This window comes from Natator depressus, chromosome 13 (genome assembly GCF_965152275.1).
Source record: "Natator depressus isolate rNatDep1 chromosome 13, rNatDep2.hap1, whole genome shotgun sequence".
Lineage (NCBI taxonomy): Eukaryota > Metazoa > Chordata > Testudines > Cheloniidae > Natator > Natator depressus.
Genome location: NC_134246.1, coordinates 280,894 through 304,789, shown reverse-complemented (window position 1 = coordinate 304,789; position 23,896 = coordinate 280,894). Strand labels below are relative to the sequence as shown.

Here is a 23,896-nt window from a genome sequence, read left to right as displayed (position 1 = left end):
CTCGAAAACATTTCACACAGGCCAGGTGTGGGTCACTGACCGGCAAAATCTGGGGAGTATGGCATTGGTCCAGTACTGATTCCGATACCAAAAGATGAAAAATTGGTCCAAAAAGACCTAAGACTAAAATCTATCATGAAAACTAGCTAAAACAAACTTAAACTTAACTAATTCCTAACAACAAGAAGATATAGGTATACAAAGGAGTGAGGGAAGCACTTATGACAATTCTGACACCACTCCAACAGCCATCACTGGCGCTAAGAAGGAACTGAGGTTGGTTGGGGTGGCTCCACCCTCTTACAGAAGCACGCAGTGGTGTATGGTGTCAGAGAGCACTCAAGCTTCCCAATGGTTACTGCTGAGGGGAAAAGTTCAACTGTGCACGAGGCACACTCAAGCCTACAGCGGAATGGCCATGTGCAAGCCCTCGAAGAACAACATGATGGATGTAATTAGGGAAAGTAGCTGGCTTGAAAGTTTGTTTTGCCTGCTTAGGGACTGCTACATTCACTGTCTTCCCAGCCTCCAGGAGCGTGAGAGGGAAGGAGAACACTACTCAGAGAACATTAGTTCACATATGATTCTCACTGCTCCATGACTCCCTGGAAGAGGACTCACTCCTGCTGGAAATTCCTCCTTACCTCTCCCCATGCAGAGTCTTGGAGTATGTGATCTGGTGAAGCAGCAAAGAATGTCTGATGCCCTTGAAATATAGAAGCATCATCAGTGTCTTGATGCTGGATCTTGGTATCGCATAGATGGATGGACAGATGGACAAGGAGATACTCAATGTTTGTGGGAGGAAATAGCTCTAGAGGACAAAGCATAAAAGCTAGATGCTATGACCCAGCTTAAATCCAACTCAGGCAATGACCCTCTCTCTGTAGCCTTGGACAAATCACTAAATGTCTGTGGTTGAGTTTTCCCACTGCATAAAAAAAGGATTGTAGGATTAACATTAATGCTTATGAAGTGCTTCAAGGAATTAAATACCATAGATATGGTAAGGATTATTATTTATATTATGGTAATTCATACAAAATCATACAATAATGAGTTACTGGGGGATGCTGACCCCCCAACTGTTCATTGGCTTCTGCTCTCATCCCTCAGGCACCAGTGTCACTCCTGTAGCAACCAAGGGATTCCCTCTTTGCACTATTTTCTGCTGCGGCAGCTGTCAGTCACCCAATAGTTTTATTATGTTTTCCGGTAGGAGGTGGGATTGAAGGGAGACTCAACCGTTCTGGGATACAAGGGTGGATGCCAACCCTGAGGCCAGGGCAGAAGTTCCTCCTCTTGCTAGGCATATTGCTCACCCAGTGCCATGCAGTGGTGCTGTTGAGAGAATGGGATGCCTCCCCCATATGGCACCTGAGCATCATGACTCTCACCCCATAAGGAGGTGGGTAAACAAGAAGCTGCAGGCCTACTGGAATGGCTGGGTCATAGAGAGATTAGTGATCAATTGTTGCCATGTTCAGAACTGGTCCTGAACGAACAAAGGACATGATGCCAGTCTCAGAACAATCTCCAGGGTTCTGAGTCTCTCTTCAGGAGTAGCTGTCCCATCCTCCCCTGTCCCTGTCCAGTTCTGCCTGTGTCAACCATAGTGATAGACAAAGTCGTAGCTGCTGGGCTCCTTGGGGATGGGCGGTGGGGCCTCAGGGATCTGGATATTCTCCAGGTCCAGGAGTCTCAGCTTCATTTCCATGCTCAGCAGCGTGTCCAGGTCACTTTTGGTTAGCTCACTGGACATGTCCTTCCCCAGGAGGGCATTGAGTCCATCGATCCAGATACAGTACTGTGGAGAACAAGCAGACAACTTACACCCCTAGGCATAAACCATGGGGAATGCCCCCCACCCAAAAATACACCAGCACAAACCATGGGTAGGAACATCCTTCTGGAGGCCCCCTGAAATTGGTGACAGAAGCAGGAAATAAAACGAGAAATTCAGAAAAAGTAGTAAATTCATCTGAGGGAAAGTAATTCAACCACAGACTCCTAATGGGAGGGAGAAGCTAGGGAAGCAAGAATGACTGAGACCCCCAACTGAGTGAGCAGACAATTGGACATGAGTTTGCAATGTGACATGGCAGCAGAAAAGACCATGCAATTTTAGGCATCACATCTCAGAGCACGTGAGGAACAGCCTGTTGATGGCCAACACCAAGGACCGACTCTGTGGGTGCTCCGGAGCGGGGGTCGAGCACCCCCTGGCAACTTAGAGAGACGGCGCCTCTGCCAAGGACTAAGGGAAGTCATTCAGGGGGTACAAGGGGCTAGAACTTGCTCTAACAGGATGATATTACAAACAAGAGAGATTTAGCTTAAGCATTAGGCAACATTTTTTAATAGTGAGGCTGGTGCACCTTGGCCAAACCCTGGGGGGACTTGGTTTTTTCCCGGTCTCCTCTTTGCAGCTTGACAGCCCCATTTCTTACCTCATACTTATTAGGTGCAATGAAGTTCAGCGTCTCATCAGGATCATACAATATCGAGAAGGCCAATTCCAACACTTCCTGAAGGAAGAGGTTTTAACTCATCAGCTAGATAAAGCATCATAACAGTCCTTTCTGCTACACCAACAATATTGGGGGTCCTAGCAGCAGACCAGGACACCTCCACAATGCAATCCTGTGCCCTGGGCTCCTCCTCACTGTGCAACTAGCACCAGGGCACCTTGCCAGTCACAGAACAAGTTGGGTGGCCAGTGGTTCTAGGAGTGAAACAGCAAAGAGACCAGGGACTGGAAAGGAGATGTAGGGGTCCCAGATTTAGGCTGGGACCGTGTGTAAATGGTTCCCATAGACAGCTGTCATTTAGAGCTCTTGCTTCTGCTGCTTCTACCTCTCCAAGAACTGCTCCTCAGCCAGGGGACTGTACCAAAGAACGGAAGGGAGCAGTTACCTTGTTCTGCTTCAGTGCACTTTTCTCCTTCATGTGTGGACAGTCCTTCCCTGTGACGATGGCCTTGATGTCTGCTACAGGAACTAGGAGTGAAACAGGAAAGTCACAAACAGGAGGAACCCTGACCATGAAGAGATGGGGCTTTACCTTGATGTTACAGGTGCACGGCCCCATGTCCATCTGTCTGTTCACAGGCTTTTCTATAGACTCCATTACCAGACTGTCTGAGCCTCATAAACACGAATTAACTTATCCCTATAGCCCCTGATGTGGGAAGTACCAAGTGACACATCAAAGGTCACACAGGGGTTTGTGGAAGGGCCAGGAACTGAATTCAGATCTCCTGAGTACGAGTCAGTGCTGTAGCCACTAGACCCTCCTCCCTCCTTGAGACTGGTACTAATGGTCGTTAGGTGTCAGAGCACAGGGCATTGCACACAGTGCCAGTGTCAGAGCAATAACCTGGACCTACTCTTTTCCTGCAGCGACTCAAAGGTCACTTCGCCCTGGGCATTGTCTTCCAGGTCTCCGTAGTGTAGAACCTTGTGATTCAGAGCCAGACGACAGTACCAGAATCTCTCTGGAAAACACAACATATATACAGCATGGCGTAGAGTCATTCAGACAAGGCCCCCATGACAGCCCTGTATAGCCCCACTATCTCATTCTCTACAGTGCCATCTGCTGGCTGTGACAAGGATTGTGGTCTCCTGTATGTATGCACCTCTGTGCCATCCCAGCCTGTTGGCCGGCGTAGCAACCCTGTCTATCCACCCCCTTCCTTGCAGAGTCCCTGCCATCTGGGAAACCCACTTGGCCCTGTTTGCTTCAGTGCTTCCACACTGGGAGGCCGTAGCAGGCCAAACCTTGTCTCCTGCGATTCCCAATTTTCCGGAAGCTGCTTCCCTCGCAGAGCCGGTTCAGACGCTGCTGTTTTATCAGCTCCAGGATCTCAGGCTGGATTTTCTCTCTCAGCTCCCTGGAGATCAAGGACAATTGAGTAAACAAGAGTCTGGGGATAGCAGCCAGCAATTCAATGCAAGGGAGGCCAGTACGTGGGGAAGAGTTGCCCCTGTCAGGCACTTACACAATGGGTGGTGATTGAAAGTCATCTTGGCTCATCCTCTCAGACTGGCGTAGCCGCAGGATCTCAGAGTAGCTTAGGCTGCGCAGCTTGCTCTTGAACTGGTCCAAGGAATTGGGTTTGGAGGGCAGAGCCCGGGTGATCTGCTCACGTACAACCTGCATCACCTAGAGGGATAGGATGGGAGATAACATGCAACTTACATTCCTGCTGCCCAAGGGGAGCTGGGATCCAGGGCTGAACTCAGCCAAGGGCTGCAAGGGACAGACACAGTGAGAGTGTGGTCAGGGGGCACATCCAGCTGAGGGCTTTGAGGGCCCAGGGCAGGGAAAGCAGAGGTCACAGGGCTGCCTCTTTCACCAGTATCCTAAACATATTCCTACATGCACTTGTACACACCTCCCCACTATTCCATACTTTGCTGAGTCAAGGAGTCTGTCTGTGCGCTCTCCCTCTCTGATACAGAGCCCTTCCCAGGTCAGATTCCCATCCCCCTGACCTTGTTGAAATCCTCTGCTGTTGCTCTCATCTCCTTCCAGGTCTTGTTCAGCAGCTGGATGCAGATGGTAAAGAGCTCCTCAAATGCTCGGTCATGGGTGAAGAACATGGGGTGGTAGTCGTTCCGGCCCTCATTGGCTTCAGGGACAGAGAAGGAAACTATGTGAGTATCTGAGCAGCCAGGGCAGGAGGTCCTGAAGCTCATGGGAAGAACTAAGCTTGTTGCAATCGGAGCAGCCTGACAGTGTGTGTAATACACACTTCTGACCCTAACACATGATTGTAGCCAAGTAGTTCATTTTATCATCCATTAATCATTGTGTAATTTGGTGTCAAGGTCAATTCATATGCTATTTCATATATAATAAATATATGCTAAATAGATTTAAATTGTCTGATATAGAAGTATAAGATTGACAAGTATTTTGGAGTGATGAGTTTGTATTAGATATATCAGTAAAGCATGGCTGGATTGCAGGACCTACAGCCTAAGGCCTGTAAGATTTTAGTTTAGCCATACTAGGCCACAGACTTAAGAATGCTTGACATCTGATGAAGTGAGCTCACAAAAGCTTATGCGCAAATAAATTTGTTAGTCTCTAAGGTGCCACAAGTACTCCTTTTCTTTTTGCAAATACAGACTAACACGGCTGCTACTCTGAAACCTGACATTAATAGGTGACCTAGGAATAACCCTATGCCAGTAAAGTCACAAGATTACTGTAAAAGATGTGCCAATAGGTGATATTAAAGAAAACAAGATTGCAATAAACTACCATGTATTGTCCAAGACCACAAGACACCTGATTGTAATATGGAATATGTAATATGGAATGTCCTGACTAAAAGAAAAGGAGTACTTGTGGCACCTTAGAGACTAACAAATTTATTTGAGCATGAGCTTTCGTGAGCTACAGCTCACTTCCGATGAGGTGCCACAAGTACTCCTTTTCTTTTTGCGGATACAGACTAACATGGCTGCTACTCTGATACCTGTCCTGACTGCAGGTTACAAGTTGTACATAGATGCTAATGAAAATAAGAGGAACTAAGAAACTACCTATGAAAAATGGGGCACCCCAGTATTCATGGGGTGTGGAAGTACGGATAAGGAAAAGAGGGTTGAAACCCTCATGAATATGTGATCAGAACAACAATATAGAAGAGGTTAATTGGTTGGGTAAAAGTGGGAAGACCCCAAGGGACAACCTCACGGGGAAACCCCAGCAGGAACCATCCCTCTATCAATGGTCATCTGCTGAGAGATCCATCAGATGCTAGAATATCTTTGAGAATGTGAATATGACTACAGTCTTAGTCATTGCATGGGTTTTTGTAGGATTTATATATGCATGGGTAATTTTAACTTTACTTAGTGCTTTAATAAAACTTGTAGTACAGATAATACTTTGTACTCGTGATGGTGTCTTTGATCACTATCCTTGGTCTTCATGTGTTCCTGGAGTCTCCAAATTTGAGAAAAGCACCAGAGGTGATTTTCACTCTGCTGAGCTTGAAACTGTAGCAACAGGAGCTGAACCCATGGTAGTTTAATGCCAAATTACTAAATTCAATTTAAATTAAAGAAAGGCTACATGATCCTGTCTGTGGTTTACCTCCCCTATCCCCATGCTAGTATATGTTGGGGATGGGGAAATTACTTCAGAGTCCAGATCTGAGAATCAGTCCATGTCTTTAACTGGTGAGCAAGAATCACTGTGCAATACTCTGCTACTTCTGCTGCTTTATTCAGGCACCTTATTCATCAATTCTAAGGTCAGAAGGATCACTGTGATCATCTAGTCTGACCTCCTGTATAACACAGGTCATAGAACTTCCCCAAAATAATTCCTAGAGCTGATCTTTTAGAAAAACATCCAATCTTGATATAAAAATTGCCAGTGGTGGAGAATCTACCATGACTCTTGGTAAATTGTTTCAGTGGTTAACTACCCTAACTGTCAAAAATGTACACCTTATTTCCAGTTTGAATTTGTCTGGCTTCAACTTCCAGCCATTGGCTCGTGTTACACCTCTCTCTGCTAGACTGAAGAACCCATTATTAAAATATTTGTTCCCCATGTAGATACTTACAGACTGTAATCATGTCACCTTTTATCCTTCTCTGTATTAAGCTAAATAGATTGAACTCCTTAAGTCTATCACTATAAGGTATGTTGTAATCTTTTAATCATTCTTGTGGCTCTTCTCTGAACACGCTTCAGTTTATCAACATTGTTCTTGAATTCTGGACACAGGAACAAGACATGGTATTCCAGCAGTAGTCACACCAGTGCCAAATAGAGAGGTAAAAACTTCTACTCCTACTTGGAATTCCCTTATTTATGCATCAAAGGATCACATTAGCCCTTTTGGCCACAGCATTGCACTGGGAGCTCATGTTTAACTGATTATCTACCACAACTCCCAAATCTTTTTCAGAGTCACTGCTTTCCAGGATAGAGTCCCCCATCCTGTAAGTATGGCCTACGTTTTTCGTTTCTAGATGTATATATTTAGCTGTATTAGCATGCATATTGTTTGGTTGCACCTAGTTTACCAAGATATCCAGATAACGCTGTATCAGTCTTATCCTCTTCATTATTCACCACTCCCCCAATTTTTGCGTAATCGGAAAACAGTTATTTTATGTTTTCTTCCAGGTAATTGATAAAAATGTTAAAAAGTGTAAGGCCAAGAGCCAATCCCTGTGGGAACTCATTAGAAACACACCTGCTTGATGATGATTCCCTGTTTACAGTTACATTTTGAGACCCATCAGTTAGCCATCTTTTAATCCATTTAATGTGTGCCATATTAATTTTATATCGTTCTAATTTTTTTAAATCAAAATGTCTCGTGGCACCCAAGTATATTACATGAACGGTATTAGCTTTATCAACCAAACCAGTAATCTCATCCCCCTCCAGAAAAAATAAAGATATCAAGTTAGTTTGAAAGAATCTATTTTCTATAAACTCATGTTGATTGGCATTAAATTATATTACCCTCCTTTAATTCTTATTGAGTGAGGTTTCATTATTTTGCCCAGGATTGATGGGAGACTGACAGGCCTATAACTACCAAGGTCATCCCGTTTACCCTTTTTAAATATTGGCACAATATTAGCTTTCTTCAAGTCTTCTGGCACTTCCCTAGAGTTCCAAGACTTATTGATAAATCAACATTAACTTTCCAGCAAGCTCCTCAGCCAGCTCTTTTAAAACTCATAGATGCAAGTTGTCTGGTTCTGCTGATTAAAAAATGTTTAACAGTCTCCTGAGATATTAGTGGATTGGAAAGCATGGTATCATATATGACATGACTGTACCACCTGTTTTTTCCCCAAATGCAGAACAGAAATATTTATTGAACACTTCTCCCTTTTCTGCATTATTACTGATAACACTAACACTCCCATCTAGTAAAGGACCAATACCAGTGTTAGGATTCTTTTTGTTCCTAATATACTTTAACTCCTCCTTATTGTCCTTAACTCTGCTGGCCACAGATTTCTCCTTCTGTCCCTTTGCTTCTCTTATCAGTTTTCTACTATTCCTAATTTTTGATTTATAGTCATGACTACTGACTTCCCCTTTCTTCCATATATTCCACCCCTCCTTCCCCCCCAATAACTTCTTTTTGCCCTCAAGGGGTTTTCTGCATCTGTTTCTACTTTCACCCAATGGGGACTGGCTCCTGTAGCTGTTTGGCCTCCAGGTGGCGAGGTTTGCCTTGGGGTGTTGCTTGGAGGTTGTCTGGGTTCCTCAGATTTTCTTTGCATCTTGATGGTTGCTACTGTGATTTGCGCTGTGCCATAAAGAATGATTAAAAGAACAGTTACTTACCCTACAGTAACCATGATTCGTCAGTGTGGATCCCACTGTAGGTTCACATGCATCTCATGTGGCAAGCTTGGAATCTTTTCTGAGTAGCAGCATCTGTCACAGCAATGCATGTGCCCTATGCCCCCTTGCATTCCTGTGCTAGAGCATAAAGCAGCCACGACCCTTTTTTAGTTCCCTCGCAATTCGTAGCCCATGACTGCTGAGGAGTGTGAAAAGCATGGATGGAGGGTGAGTCATGGGATCCACACTGACTACATCTTGATGAACCACAGTTATTGTAGGTAAGTAACTGTTCTCTCTTCTTTGAGTACGTGTCAGTGTAGATCCCACTATAAGTGACTGGAAAGTATTGTTCCCTCAGGATGGTGGGAATGAAGAGTATCAGCTGCAGTAGTTAAATAGAGATTGGAGGACTGCTCTCCCAAATTGACATCAGATCTAGCAGCTAAGTACAGTTCATAGTGTTTGACAAACATGAATGGATTGTTTAACATAGCTGTCTTGCAGATTTTGGATAACTGGCATCTTTTGGAAGCAGGCAGATGTTGCTTGGGCTCTGGTGGAGAAAGTCTTAACTGTCAGTGGGAGAGGTACAGTGGCCAGCAAGTAACACAACGAGATATACTGAGTTACCCATTTTGATAATCTTTGTGATGAAATAGCCTGCCCCTTGGAGCAGCTGGCCACAGCCACAAAATAGATGTTGGCACAATCTAAAAAGTGTGGCCCCGTCACTAGAATATTGGGAAACTCTGGATATATCCAGAGTTTGCAGCAGCTTCTCTTCTTGGGTGGAATGTGGCTTTGGAAAGACCAGAGATAAAGTGATATATTGGTTTTGGAACTCAGAAACCATGTTGGGAATGAATTTTGCAGGAAGTCTAAGTACAATCCTGTCTTTATGGAATGAGGCATACAGGGGTTCTGCATGAGTGCCTGAAGCTTTCTCACCTTGACTTGGGTGATGACCACCAAAAAAAAGACTGTTTTGAGAGTGAGATGGTGGATAGCACACTCCAAGAGGGGCTCAAAAGGGAGCTCTGTTAGCCTTAGAAGGATGATGCTGAGGTTCTATGTGGGAATAAGTTCCCTGACCAGTGGGTAAGTAGCCATTAGACCCTTGAAAAACTTGGATATTGGTGGATAAGAGAAGATCAAGAGCAACTGTATCGGTGGATGGTACATTGATATTGCCACCAGGTGGACCTTGACTGAACTAAAGGACAATTCAGAATGTTTTAACTGCAGCAAATAGTTAAAAATCTTCTGGTCTAGACTGTATCAGGCAACCCATACAGAGAATTTTTTCCATTTGCTGGAGTCAGTTTTCTTGCTCTGTACCAGGATTTCTTGAACTTGTAAGGAGCAATCCTTTACCATGGTGCTTAACCAGCCAGCATTCAAGCAGTCAAGCGCAGGAACTTTGGTTCAGAGTGGAGAATCTGACCCTGTGACAAAAGGTCTAATTGGCCCCGCAGCCTGCCGGTGATTGCACAGACACCTGCAACAGGTCTGTCAGCCAGAACTGCCTCAGTCAATAGGAGCTCTGAATATGACCCTGGTACTGAGACTTTATCAGTAACCTTGGGGATTAGCGGAATTGGTGGGAAGGCAATATAAGGTCTTGATTCCATTGCAGAAGAAAACCATCCAGCAATGATCAAAGGCTCATGCCCTCTCTGGAACAGAAGTTTGGACACTTGGTGTTGTCTTTGGTGGTACACATCAGAGGTGTTGCCCACTGATAGAAAGTCAACCTAGTGAGAGAATCCTGCATTAACCCTTGTGACTGGTAATTGACTGCTTGCTCAGGACGTTCATCAGATTGTTGACAACTCCCAGGCGGTGCAGAGCTCCCAGGGTTATGCTATGCAGATGATACCATTTCCATGGTTTGTTCATTCCTTTGCAGAGAGGCAAAGAGCTGTCACTCTTTCCTCGTTTATGAAATGAAATGCGAATGTATTGTCTGTCAGTATCTGCACTATGGAATGTCGTAAGACTGGGAGGAATGCCATACACATCAGTCCAATTGCTCTGAGTTCTAGGGCATTTATATGCAGCCCTGTGTCCTCTGGGGACTAGACTCCTTGTATCTGTAGATGGCCTAGGTGAGCTCCCCAGCCTGTGCCTGATGTGTCGACTAATGCCATAGTTGGCAACAGGGTCACTGTGACCCGCATCCCTTTTTGGACTTTGTTGGGATGCAGCCACCAGTCCAGCGCTAAGAGCACATGAGGTGGTAGTAGGACTTTCCTGCCCATCAGGTACTTAGCCTAGAAGTAAATTGACCTGAGCCAGAATTGTAGAGGCCTCAAATGAATTCTGGCAAGCAGCATCATAGCTGGTTGTGATTTCACTGTGTTCAGTGATAACTGGAGCAAAAGGAATCAGTCTTCTGGCAGCTTAGCCCTTGCTGTCATGGAACTATCCTGGCCTGTATAAACTATTATCTGTGATAGGATAAAAAGACAATTTCTTGTAAGTCACCAGGAAGCCCAGCTGGGCAAACAGGGAAAGGGCACAACTGAGGCTTCTCAGAGCTTCCTGATAGGATCTGCCTCTGATCAGCCAGTCCTCTAGACACAGACACCCTCTTAGGTGTGCCACCATTGTGGCAACACATTTTGTAGACTCTTGGTGCTGTGAAGAACCTGAAAGGCAATACTTTGTACTTGCAGTGATTGGGCTCTACTGTAAATATCCGGTACTTCTGTGGCCTAGGTGGATCGCTGTGTGGAAGTACATGTCCTACAAGTCAAGAGCCACAAATTAGTCCAGAGCCTGAAGAGATGGGATGAAGAAGGTGCTACCATACTGAATCTGAAGTGGCAAATGTGTCTGTTCAATCTCCTCTGAAGAAGGCAACTTTCTTCTTCAGAATAAGGAAATATTGGGAGCAGAAGCCTTTTCCCCTGTCCTCCTGTGGAACCTCTCCTATGGATCCTAGATGAAGCAATGAGGCCACTTTTTTGTAACAGGCTCTCGTGAGGGGTCCATGAAGACAGACAGGGAAGGAGAGTGGGTAGGGGGCAAGGAAAAGAATTAGATGGGGCATGCCCAGCACTCACTTGCTGGTATAATTCCGGACCACACCAGATGGAAGTGGGTGAGGTGGTTTCTCAAGGTCAGCTCTGGGATGGTCTTGATGTGGTTCTCAACACCCCCATCAAACCTGCTGCACAACAGAGGAAGATGACAGGTACTCCTGGAGCTACTGCCCTGCTTTCTGGATGTGTATCTGGTTGGTACCTGGCAACAGGACAGCGTTCTTTGCTTTTGCAGGCTCTGATGTTGGAAGAGCTTTGATATGGTGCTGGGATGTAGATCCCTAGGATCCTCAGCACTATCCTTGAAGCCTTGAGGGAATGGGAGTGCCTCAGCCATCTGGTTGCTGAACAGCTGCCTGGTGTGTTGTGATTGCCATAGCCATGGATCTAGCAACTGTACCAGACTTGTCCATTGCTACTTGTAGCGCTGTTTTTTGCTATCATCTGGACCTCTGATGGTTTCTCTGAGCTCTTCTCTGCATCCCTGTGGGAGCCAAAATAGGAAGGGGATGGAAGAATCACACTCTTTCCCCCATAAAAAACCCCTTTCACGAACAAGGTCTGATAGTTCGTCATACACATCCGGAGGGAGGCTGATGAATGTGCCCTCTGACTAAAAAGGTCTAATTTCATGAGGTCCTTATCTTTAGGAGTTCCTTGATGGATCTGATCTTTTCTCCTGAAGAACAGATACTACTAGCAACCCTGGTGCCGGATGCATCTAAAAATGTTCAAAGCTCTTGAACAGTATTTGGCAGTGCTTTTCTTCTTAGTTCCAAGCAGGGGAAAGTGAGACTGGGGCATGCCACAGTCCCTTTGCTGGGTCCAGTATGCCCTCATTAAATCAGGAGGTCAATTCTTGATGGCACTGAGGAGCTAAAAATATCAAACAGCTTGTGCGTTTTCTCTTGGATCACTGTTATCTCAATAGCTGATGTTTCAGCTATCCTCGAGAGCACATCTTGGAAGGCTCTAAAGTCAACAATGGCTAGTGTCTGGTCTGAAGCAACCACCTCATCAGGAAAAAATGAAGACCCCTTTGGTGGGGAGGACAGTTGGAGCATCTCTCAAGCTGCCTTGACTTGCTCATGAAGGGCTTCTCCTAGTTCTGATGAGGGGAGGGCTTGGCCATTGACCCAATGGTGATTGAGACGTCATCCTTTTCCCCTATACATGCAACGGGGGTCTGCTCCTGGACTATGGATGGCCCCAGGAGGGCTGGTAAGGCCAAGGTGCAGATTATAAGAGTACTGGCCAGATTGGCAGTGGACAGGTCAACTGCAGTCATGCATCAGTGCCTGGTATAGAATGTTGCTGGAACTCCCTCTAAGATCCTTTTCTGAGAGTAAGAGATAGAGGTGTAAGTAGTTTGACCTAGCAGTTATGGCTGGGCTGGTGTCCACACAGTCAAGGGTGGCCACGAGGCAGTAGTCAGCGAGCAGGGATAGGAGTAATCGCTAGAGATGGGATCAACAGGCAAGAGTAAAGGTCAGAGTCCGGCTGAATTTGGAGACTGGAGATCAGAAAGCTAGGGGAGGTCTGGAGTTGCAGCAGGCCAGAGGTCTGTGTGGTTGTCCAAACAACTTCCTGGGGCACCCTCTAGGGTTAAATAGTGAGCATGGGCCAATCAAAAGGCTGCAGGATATTGCAGCTCTGGACCCATTGGCATAGGCACCAACTTTCCCCGGCGCTGGTGGGAGCCTGCGCCCCCCCATCCCTGGCCCGCCCCCATTCCAACTCCTCCCCCCCAAAGTCCCTGCCCCAACTCTGCCCCCTCCCTGCCCCTATTGGACCCCTTCCCAAATCCCCACCTGGCCCCGCGTCTTCCCCGAGTGTGCCACGTTCCCCCTCCACCCCCCTCCCTCCCTGCCACGCGAAACAGCTGTTTCGCGAAGTAAGCGCTGGGAGCTAGGGGGGAAAAAGCGGGCACGCGGTGCACTCGCACAGGAGGTGGAGACGGAGCGGAGGTGAGCTGGAGCGGGGAGCTGCCGGTGGTTGCAGAGCACCCACCAATTTTTCTCCTTGGGTGCTTCAGCCCTGGAGTCGGCGCCTATGCCCGTTGGGCAGTTCTTCCTACCGCACCTAATCTCCACAATGCTCCTTGGATGGGGCTCTGGATGGCCCCCTGGTGACGATGTCGGAACTGCAGTCCTGAGCTCTGCAGACCTGGGTTCTAGTCCCACAGATCCTTACACTGATCTGATGGAAGAGGGTTCCCTACTTGAAGTAGGAGAGAGGGAATGGGTTGAATATGGTGAAGAGAAGTACATCTCTGTGAACAGCAGTACCATTGGGGGTATGTCTGGTGCTGGGGCCTCCAGTGCTGGTTTCTATCCCAAGTGTAGAGGTGATGGCAGTTCCTCTAAGGTGCATCTTGGTACCAGAAAGGTTTGTTGACTGGCATGAGTGTTGGTACCAGTGTAAGTGTCAGTGTCAAAATCTGTAAAAGTACAGCTGTCTCCTGTGCTGTCTTCATAGTCTGCTTGCTTGCTTCCAGCCCTCAATGTCATGGAGGGGTTAGGTCTGTCTTTGGAGGAATGTTTCAAATCCTCTTTTCAGGATAAAACTGCTGGATGCTCCAAGCTGCACTTGGAATCCATGCCAGTCTGTTGGTACTCTTTGTCCTGGAGTTGGTGCTAAAGTGTTGAACAGTAAGGCCATCTATGCCAGTGCTATGACTGGTCTTGGAGATCTTGGGACTGATACCAGTGGTCTTGGCACCCTTTTTGATGACTTCTTCCCCCCCAGTGGAAAACAGGGGTATGGTGCCTGGTTAGTGGAGCAGTTGCTGGGGATAGCCTCCTTGACTCCAGCTTGGTGGAGCTCTCGTCTCCAGGATTGGATGCATCATTCATGGATTGCTCAAAGATATGTAACTTGAGCCTCGTGTCTCTTCATGTTCGCGTGTTGGATGACAAGGAACAGCAGAATGAGCACTTGTTGCGGATGTGCCCTTCCCCAAGGCAGAAATGGAATCTGTTGTGCTCATCAGTTAAGGACATGAGATCGTTGCACAATGGACAGGGTTTTAACCTATAGCATGTGTGAAGTGCCTCACTGTGCTATGCAGGTTGTGTGCATGGGAGCTTTTAGGCAGGTTAACCCCTAACCTTTTCCCTTTTTTTTTTTTAATGTCCAAATCAAAATTAATAATGAGGTGAAGAGGAATTCCTTCACAGAATAAAGTAATCTGAAGTGAGTTTGAAGCTCAAGAAAGAGTAATGAGTCAGACACTCATTTGGTTCAGTGTCTCTGCCATGGGTTGCAAGAGGGAACCAAGGGAGGGTTGTGGTCTCTTTTCCCTTTATGCCATTGCACAGGGCACACACGGGGCCCAACAGACATTGCTATTCAGAAAAAGATTATGAGGTACATGCACACCTATAGTGGGATCCATACTGACACATACCTAAAGAAGAGCTGAGCACTGCCACCCTTGTAGCCCCAGAAGAGAGCTTCTCTCCTCTTACACATGGCTCAGGAGGCCCCAACAGCATCCATGGCCTTGCCTACATAAGGACATTTCTTACCTGCTCTTCAGCCCTGGTACTACCAGCTGGATGAGCTGTAGTGCAGGCAGTTTTACCACTGTGTCCTCTGACCCTGTACAGCCCTACTCCAGCCCGAGGAGCCTAGGTCACCAAAGAGCACAGACCCTGGTCTCAGCACTCATGGATCACAAGAAAGCATGGAGCTCCAGTCTCTCTGCCCTTGGGCACAGGATGTATACCCTATGGGTGATTTCAGGGGAGCACCTCCCCAGTACACAGCACATCCAGAGAAAGGTTCCAGGGGTTAGGATGGAGGCACTTACGGAGCTCCCCAACCTGCAGGATTTCACACAGCATTTTGGTGAGCTCAATGGCACTGCGCCCAAATGGGCACTCATGCTTGTCCTCTCGACTGCTGTTCTCCAGGACAATCTAGAGAGAAAGAGAGAGAGCACACATGACGCAGCACAAACCAGGGTGATGATGTTTGCAGGAGGTACCCTTCTCTCCATACCCTGATGTAGGTGTCCTGATGGAATTTGGCCAAGTAGAGCATGTTGTCCAAAGCCAGCATCCCTGGGGGAGTCTGGGTAAAGTCCATGGCTGGATTGATGTGATTCTGTGGGTAGAGTGTAGGAAAAACCCAAACACATTAGTCCTAGGGAATCCTGAAAGAAGCCCCCCTGAATCTGCCTGTGCAGGGGGTCCTTAACCCTCCCAGAACTCTCTGCCTGAGATGAGCAATCCACACAGGGAACACTCGAGTGGCCACCTATCCAAATTGTCTCTGGAAATGTTATTTGTTGCTCTTGTGGAGATAGATGTGACTCGCACACAACAATCTGTGCCCTCCGAGAAGATCCTTGCACATCATGCGCAAGAGACCTGAGCCTAATCACTGGCTTTAACTAAGCAGTGTGTTCACAATGATACAAACAGGGGGCCCTGCCTCTGCAGAGTTCCTCTCTTAGGAGATGTCCAAGGCTCCGATACAGAAATGGGGTGTCATCTGTGCACTTTGTGGCCTCCTCCTGTTCCCCCCTCCCCAGTAGGGAACTCTTAAGCTGCCTCTAGCACACTGCGGCATCAGCAATCCCTCCGGATGCATACAGTGAATCCCAGCATCTTGTAGTCCTTGGTGTACATGGCTTTGCGTTTCTCTGTCCCGCCCCCAGGTGCGGTGTTGCCATCAGACTCTGCATCAAAAGCGATTCTTCTCAGCTCAAATATGACATCTCTTTGTGCCTGAGGGATAAACGGTAAGGAGATTGCAGCACATCAGCAATCACACCAGCAATATTTCTACACAACACCATGCGGTCCTGTCTCTCTCCAGAGCTCATGTTATGGGCATGGATCAAGTGCCAGGAATTGAGCTGGCACTTTTTACGGTGACACCCATTGGGAACTTCAGCTTTTAACACTCCCTGCAGCTGAGGTGGAGCTAAGGAAGCCAGTCATGAAGCAGTTCCCCTCTTTCAGCACCTCCTGTCCCTCATAATCGTACCCAGCCTGCTGATCCTGGGGCTTCCTCTATAGTGCACTCACTGCAGCCCTAACAATGACCTGATCATTGGGATCCATCTTGGTCATCATCCGCTCTTCCAGGAGGTTAAAGGTCAGGACCTGCAGCACGTACAGCTGATGCGCCATTTCTGTTTTGATTGGGCGGTTTCCTCTGATCACATGCTGCAATATCAAGGGTGGGGGCAAGAGTGAACAGTTAGAAAAACTACTGAGTGCTGCTTGCTGTAGGCATAAGTCAGGCTGCCCATACCCCTGTGTTCGTGAAGATCCAACACCTGACGGGACCTGCTCTAATGCCAGAAGAAACACGCTGTCAACGGTCTTCTCTCTCTTGGACAAGTGGCTGCAATTCCACTCTGCACAGACTCATACTCCTGGAGGTGCCCTTGGGCAGCAAGATTTATACTCAGCATAATCGAGGTTTCCAATTAGTAATGGCTAAGAAGCTCCCTGTCATTTGTCACATACTCACATTCAGGATTATAGACCTCAGGTGCTTCTGGGCAAACGCATTAGCCATTTCCTGTTGGGAATTCAGAGATAAAAGAAACATGAGAGAAAAACAAAAACAGAACCCACCTCTTGCAGAAAGGAGAGAAAAGGCGAGCGACAGATCAGTAACAGCCCATACTATGTAGGGCACATAACTCATTACAGACAATCACTGTGGGACAATTCCTCCCCCCGATCTGTGTCTTTTTAGAGTGCTGGTCATCCTGAGATCTAAGGGCCCAATTCATTATTGCTCTATGGCCCCTTTGCACTGCCATACCACCAGTGCAAGAGGATGTGTGGAGGTCTGGGGGCAGGAGGAAGCTTGGCCCTGGATGTCCCCTGCTGGTCAATGCCTGTTGGAACTATGGCAGCATGGAGTGTTACTTGGGCTGCCCTAGCCTGTGCTGCGGGCCAAGCCTGTCCCAGATGCCCGTGAACTGGGGAGGTGTACTCTGACCAGTGCAGGGATGTATTTGTCTACAGAAGTCTTACTGCAATCAGGTAAACAGCCCAGCCAGCATGTTCCAAGCCGACGCAAGAGTCCCCCTGTTTCAACAGCTTATCACTTCCTCAGAACTCTTCCTCTGGAGCTCACATTTCCCTTGTCTCAGCACCAAAGATGATTTTTAAGGGGCAGTTTGAAGACAAACCACTGAGCAGATTTTGAGTTACACAAATAGAAAGGAAGTAAGTTTCATGCTTGAAGTTTTCAGTTGCTATATTTGCTCCAGTGGCTTTTTTCCACTCGGCCTGTACCTCAGCCTGAGGAGCAAAGGCTCTTTAACTGTGCTCTTTCCAATTTAGCAAAGAAATAAAGAAGTGAGAAGTGTTTAAACATCACACATACTGAGGAGGTGCCTCATCCCGACAGACAGACACATGAGTCTGCTGCAAACCTGTGTGTCTGGGACCAGCATGGCCAGTGGATCAGACATCATGCACATATCACCTACCCTGCCATCTCTCCACAGGTCTAGATGACATGCTGGTTAAAACACCAGCAACCTGTTTACACTGTCAGGTGGAGCTGTGCCAGTGCTAATATCATGGTGGGAGCTTTTCAGAAATTTGCTATTGGGGCAAGGTCTTTGGATGGGCCCATGATAAAAAGTGGCAGATCTATCAGGCCATTTGCCATCTGGAATGAATTCAGCAGAACAGTCCATTTCAGAACCCCTGCACATTGTGAGCACTGGTGAACATAGGCTGGGCAGGCCCAGAATTGTATTTGAATATGAAATCATACTTAAATAATTACACCAGTGCAACCTACCCCTCCTGATCTCCCTTGCACTGTCCCAACTGCCCAAACTCCCCATGCCAATCCTGCTAGCTCCAGGTCACACAGGAAGTATGGCAAAATGTACATTTCAGCCTGCTCCTAGGGTCTTTGTTTTCACTCTTTTGGTTCTATATTGCTGGAGACAGGAACCACTAGGAAGAGCAGAGTGACACTCTGGCTGATAGCCAAACCACCTAGAACTGTGAGCTCAGCAGGGCTCACATGCTAACTATAGTCAAAATGAGTCAGTACTTGAATGGGAGACATCTTAACACCCAGCTGCTGCAGGAAGTGTGGTTCAAAAGAGGATATATTGCCCCTTGAATTAGCACTGTTTCTTATTATTTATAATTTCTATTATAGTCCCCTTAGAGATTTGTGCCATACAAACACAAAATAAAGGGAGTCCCTGCCCCAAAGAGCTTACAGGCTGTATATATGATGAGACAACAGATGGATAAAGCAGGTAAATGGTTGGAAAGAAAGGAGACAGTGAAACAATCCTGATTAGCATAGTAAGTAGAAGTGTGAGCACACACACACTGCCTAACCACTGTCAAGTGACTATTGTCCCTAATGCCCCAGGATGGCCCTGGGGGCACTGTGCTGCAGGGAATGGTGAGGGTGACTGCAGGGGGCGCTTTCCTCTCCAAGTCACTATTGTCCCTAATGCCCCAGCATGGTACTAGGGGCTCTGTGGGGTTGGAGGTGCTCTTTTGGATTGTTATTACTGTAGTGCTGAGAGCCCTAGTTGTGGACCAGGACCCCAACGTGTTAGGCGCTATACAAAGGATGCAAGGAAAATTTAAGTGGTCATTAAAGATCCCTTGGAAACGTTATGAGTTGGGTATTAGCCTTGGTATCTTGGCCAAACTCCTACTCACATAATTATGGTTCTTCCTCCCTGAATTACCTGTGAACTTTCCATTTGAGATGGTAAGCCTACCCATTGTCTGTCTTAGAATATTACATCATGTTTGCTAAGTGCTGTTAAAAGCATCAACAGAGCTACCTCAGAGGTGGCTGTATTTTCAGCAAGAATAAAGTGCTCTCTCCTGCCACAAAAGTCTGCAAAACACTTTAAGAACCTTCCAAATGGAAGTCTCTAAATCATACTCTAAACTGCATGGGCAGTGGGACACAAGCAACAATCCTGAGGCAGACAGCTGGAGGCTGAAGTGTATTCTGATGGCACAATTGCTGAAGGGGTAGCCCCAGATCAGGCATGACATACACTACAACCTGAGAGCATCAGCACTGAGTACTGTGAATGTTCCCCTTCACCTCTGCTATCATAAGGTCTTGTCTACATAGCAAGTTTTCTAGCCTATTTTAAAACCAATCAGAGCTGTAGCACAGACTCAGTTTTAGGCAGTTTAAGGTAGCTTGGCCTGTTTTTACTGAACTGGTTCTGGTTATAAAATTGGTTTAGCTGAACTGGTTTTAAAAGTTTCCCCAGCGTAAACAACCCCTTTATGGACCATCATTATAAATATCCTCTGTGCCAGCTAAAGTCAAGGAGACCCTCCGTATGGTTCCTCCAGCACCATCCCCTGGATCACCCCTCCCGTGGCTCATCCATCACCTCCAATCCCCATGCAGCATCTCTGGCATTAGGAGAGATAGCTGGAGGATAACTACCTAGGATGCCTACAGATCAGCAGGCATCTGACCCTCCCCCAGGGCTGGAGTTACTTACAGTGACAGGCAGGTCTAGCGGGTTAAGGAGCTTGTCCTGCTGGCAGAAAGCAAAAGGCACAAAGAGAAGCAGACAGAGGAGTTAGCTCAGAGCCCAGAGCAAAGGGCACATACAGGGCACTGGAGGAGGAAGGGTTAACAGAGCAAAGCTTCACGACACAGACGCATGCACACCCCACACCTAGCTAAGATCTTGGGGCGCCTCAAGCAGAGCAGATAACTTACTTCTCTTATGCATGTCATGGGGACATGCCCATGGGTCTTAGAGATTGTGTGCACACATGTTGGACAGTCCCATGGGGCTCCTAACCGCCCCACCCTGTGCTGCACTCCCACGTGGCATTCCCACAGGACTCAGTTTCTCCAAAGGGTGTCCATGCTCTACATACAATCGCTCTATGCTTCTTCCCCAGCAACACCCCATTTTCCTGCTGGACATCCCCCACACCAATAGCCTTCTGCACCAGTCAATATCTCTATTGAGATCGCTGCATTTCCCCCCATGCTGAACCACTGCAAGAGAGTCCCACAGCAAAAGAAAGAGCTTGTCTGAGTCTGGGCCCCATTCTGCCTAGACAGATGCTGCACGTGCCAAACGAGCAGTCAGCCATTAATCAGGCCAGGGGCTTTGGCTACAGAAAGGAGGTCACAGACCTGTCTCTTGTCCTCAGGCGCCTTCAGGAAGAGGGCATTGATCAGGGCAATGGCATACGTCTGAATCTCCTGGTTTGAGCTGCAGGGACAGAGACACACGGAGAACTGGAGATGAAAGAAGCAGCGAGTGTTTGCAGAACAGGGAGGGGAATATTACAGGCTGTCACTTCACCCCATCTATTCAAGGATATCTGGAGGCAGGATCTGCACTGGTGCAGCTCCTCAGACAGGACCCAACTATTTTTACCATCATGTCATCTAGCTTTGCTCAGAACACCACTGATCTGACAGGTAAAAACTGCTGTAGTCGGGGGAAAATACACTATGACAAATGCTTCCAAACATGGTTTACGCTATTTCTTCTGGCTCACATGACAGACACTGTATCAAAGAGTTTACAAACCATTCTCAAGCCCAACAACCTTTGGCCTCAGTCTCTACCAGCAGAAACTCAAACTGCAGCAACTGCCAGAAGCAGCATCCACATTCTGACCAATTTTCAGAGTAGCAGCCGTCGGAGAACACTTCAGTCTCTCTGGTCACTTGATTACAGACCTAAGTTGTAATTCTTCAACAAAAAAACTTCAAAAACAGACTCCAACGAGAGACTGTTGAATTGGAATTAATTTGCAAACTGGACACCATTACATTAGACTTGAATAAAGACTGGGAGTGGATGTGTCATTACACAAAGTAAAACTATTTCCCCATGTTTATTTTCCCCCCCATACTGTTCCGGACACGTTCTTGTCAACTGCTGGAAATGGCCCACCTTGATTATCACTACAAAAGGTTTTTTTTCTCTCCTGCTGGTAATAGCTCACTGTACCTGATCACTCTCGTTACAGTGTATATGGTAACACCCGTTGTTTCATGTTCTCTGTGTATATAAAATCTCCCCACTGTATTTTCCACTACATGCACCTGATGAAGTGAGCTGTTGCTCATGAAAGCTTATACTCAAATAAATTTGTTAGTCTCTAAGGTGCCACAAGTACTCCTTTTCTTTATTCTGAACATTTATCCTGAATGCAGCTCTCGGGACACAGGGGCCAGAGCCTCAACCTCTGGGCTGTGGCAGGTGGGGGCTGTAAAATTACAGGCCCTGATTCATGAGCCTAGACTTTTTATGAGGAGGACAAGGAGGCTCCATGGGAAAGGCTGACCAAGGGGAGAGGTTGTCATGGGTCGCTCAGGTCGGGGAGGAGGAGCTGGAGAGGGCATGGTAGCCGGCCCCATGTGTGGCACAGAGTTGAACACAGAAAAATAAAGAGTGAAGACATGAAGCAAACGAGACAGGAGCAGCAGCTGGCTCCCTGGTGGGAAGTGAATAAAAATCATGATTAAAAAGTTTTAGATTTTTAAAAATGTAATTAAACAATTTAAAATGAGATATTTTATTTACATGTTGTTAGTTCTTTACTTTCTCCTCATTTTATAGTCTTACATTATTAATAATGAGGTTTTGTACTTGTTTATATAATTCGTTTCCTAACAGTTTGTCGCATTTCAGGTTTACCTAGAGGTTTTTTCTCTTAAGAAGCTTCAGCCCTGAAATGAAGCATCTCTGATCTTCATTAGTATATTTTTTTGAGAGAACATCACAAACTCAAACATGAACTCAATAAGCAAATAGCCAGTGCTATATCTGCAACTAGAGCTCAGCAGAATATTTCGAGCAAACCATTTATTTCCTGAAAAATGCAGTGGTGATGCCCTCCTTATAAAACTTTTAGCACCCAGTAACTGGGCACTTACCTGGGATGTGGGCAACTGTGATAGAATACATGCCTGTGTTCACACACTACACACTATTGTAAAAATGTTTGTACATGGTATGCCTTTTGAGGTATTTAAAAACTCATAACTTGCTTATCAATATCATGGCAAAATGCATGTAGTAGCGCAATATGTAAAGTTATAAACAAAAGCTGAGATCTTGACTAAAAATATGTTTCCCAGAGAAGTCTGGGAAATGGCCAACCAGTTCCTCAGAGACAAAGGGCAAACTGATGCCTCAGCCAGGTGTGAACAAGGCTGATGGACCATTACCTGCTAAATGGCCATGCTTTGACAGGAAAGGAGGCAGGGGCAAAAAAATCTACATCTTAGCAAAGCACATGCATGGACCCCCACTGACTCCTATGGTTCTCAGCTCACGTGGATCCAGCTGCAGGACTGGGCTTGATGGGATTAAACAATTTTGCAACAACCACCTTGCAGCTGCCAAACACAAACAAGGAAGGTAACCGTGCACTTGTCAGACCTTAAGCTGATTGTCCTTCTCAAGCAATTCTGAAAGCACAGAGGGGATCCTCAGGGAATGCAAATATTAGGACTCCTTGGTAACTGGCCTGTGATTTTTGATCATGGATTGTAATGAAAGTTGAATGTGTTGCATTATGAACTATTCATGTTAATATCAATGTTTGTGAGATTATATACACAGAATTCACAAGTTTTAACTTTGTTAATGTACTGAAATACTAAACAACTTTTCATTGGTAACACTGAAGTAATTTTGCTTTACAGTGCTATTTGGATTTATAAAATAGAAGTTTTGACTAACAATACAGTTTTAGGCCCCAATCCTGCCAACTCTTCTGCACGTGCATATTAAGCACATGATTAATCCCACTGAAATCAGTGAGACTATTCACATGAGGGAAATTACTCAATTTCTCAAGTATTTCCAGGATTAGTGCCATAATTTTCCAATGTCTTGTTCTTTGCCTTTCGCAGATTTGTAAAGTTCAGATAAGACACCCTACCAGTAATGCCATTTAAAACAGCATTGTTATGAATTTTAATCTAAAATGATAATCTAAAAAAGTTTTACAAATCTCAGTTTAGTTTTAGATCTCTCCACTCTGTGTTGTTGGATACTCACACCTGGAGGTGAGAGATGAGCTGCCCCACAGTGATCTCCTCCGCTATCTTCTGGTACAGAGTCTGGCTGTTCAGCACCATGCTCTCTAGGATGGCCAGGGATCGCTGAAGAATAGAGACGTCCACCATGGGCTGACTCACATATCCTGCAATCTAAATCCAGAGAAATCAGCACCTCAACAAGATGCCCACCACAGAGGCTGTGTGACAAACCAAATTCCAAAGTGCTTTGACACAGGCAGGCAGAGGAGGCAGGCCTCAGAACACCAGAAGGAAGTGTAGCAACTGCATCATACTCTTAAAATCAGCACCACCTCACCTTGCATCCAGCTGCCTGCATAGAATCATAGAATCATAGAATATCAGGGTTGGAAGGGACCCCAGAAGGTCATCTAGTCCAACCCCCTGCTCGAAGCAGGACCAATTCCCAGTTAAATCATCCCAGCCAGGGCTTTGTCAAGCCT

At 46.4% G+C, this 23,896-nt stretch overlaps 1 protein-coding gene across 2 annotated transcripts in view; it reads right to left on the bottom strand.

Annotated features, from left to right (window-relative positions):
• Positions 1–1,353: 1,353 nt before the first annotated feature.
• Positions 1,354–23,896, bottom strand: part of ELMO2 (engulfment and cell motility 2) — a 46,625-nt gene continuing 24,082 nt past the window's right edge. The window contains exons 8-22 of one of the 2 annotated variants that reach the window (XM_074970012.1): positions 23,434–23,585; positions 20,544–20,622; positions 19,891–19,926; positions 16,887–16,937; positions 16,454–16,576; positions 15,998–16,132; positions 15,402–15,506; positions 15,211–15,319; positions 4,500–4,636; positions 4,004–4,167; positions 3,783–3,895; positions 3,389–3,496; positions 2,917–2,999; positions 2,451–2,528; positions 1,354–1,807 (exon numbers count right to left, since the gene is read on the bottom strand). In XM_074970012.1, the coding sequence (XP_074826113.1) occupies positions 1,607–1,807; positions 2,451–2,528; positions 2,917–2,999; positions 3,389–3,496; positions 3,783–3,895; positions 4,004–4,167; positions 4,500–4,636; positions 15,211–15,319; positions 15,402–15,506; positions 15,998–16,132; positions 16,454–16,576; positions 16,887–16,937; positions 19,891–19,926; positions 20,544–20,622; positions 23,434–23,585 (1,674 nt within the window). In that variant the 3' untranslated portion in view covers positions 1,354–1,606. The remainder of the gene's footprint in view (positions 1,808–2,450; positions 2,529–2,916; positions 3,000–3,388; positions 3,497–3,782; positions 3,896–4,003; positions 4,168–4,499; positions 4,637–15,210; positions 15,320–15,401; positions 15,507–15,997; positions 16,133–16,453; positions 16,577–16,886; positions 16,938–19,890; positions 19,927–20,543; positions 20,623–23,433; positions 23,586–23,896) is intronic. The other variant, XM_074970013.1, reaches the window with a different exon arrangement.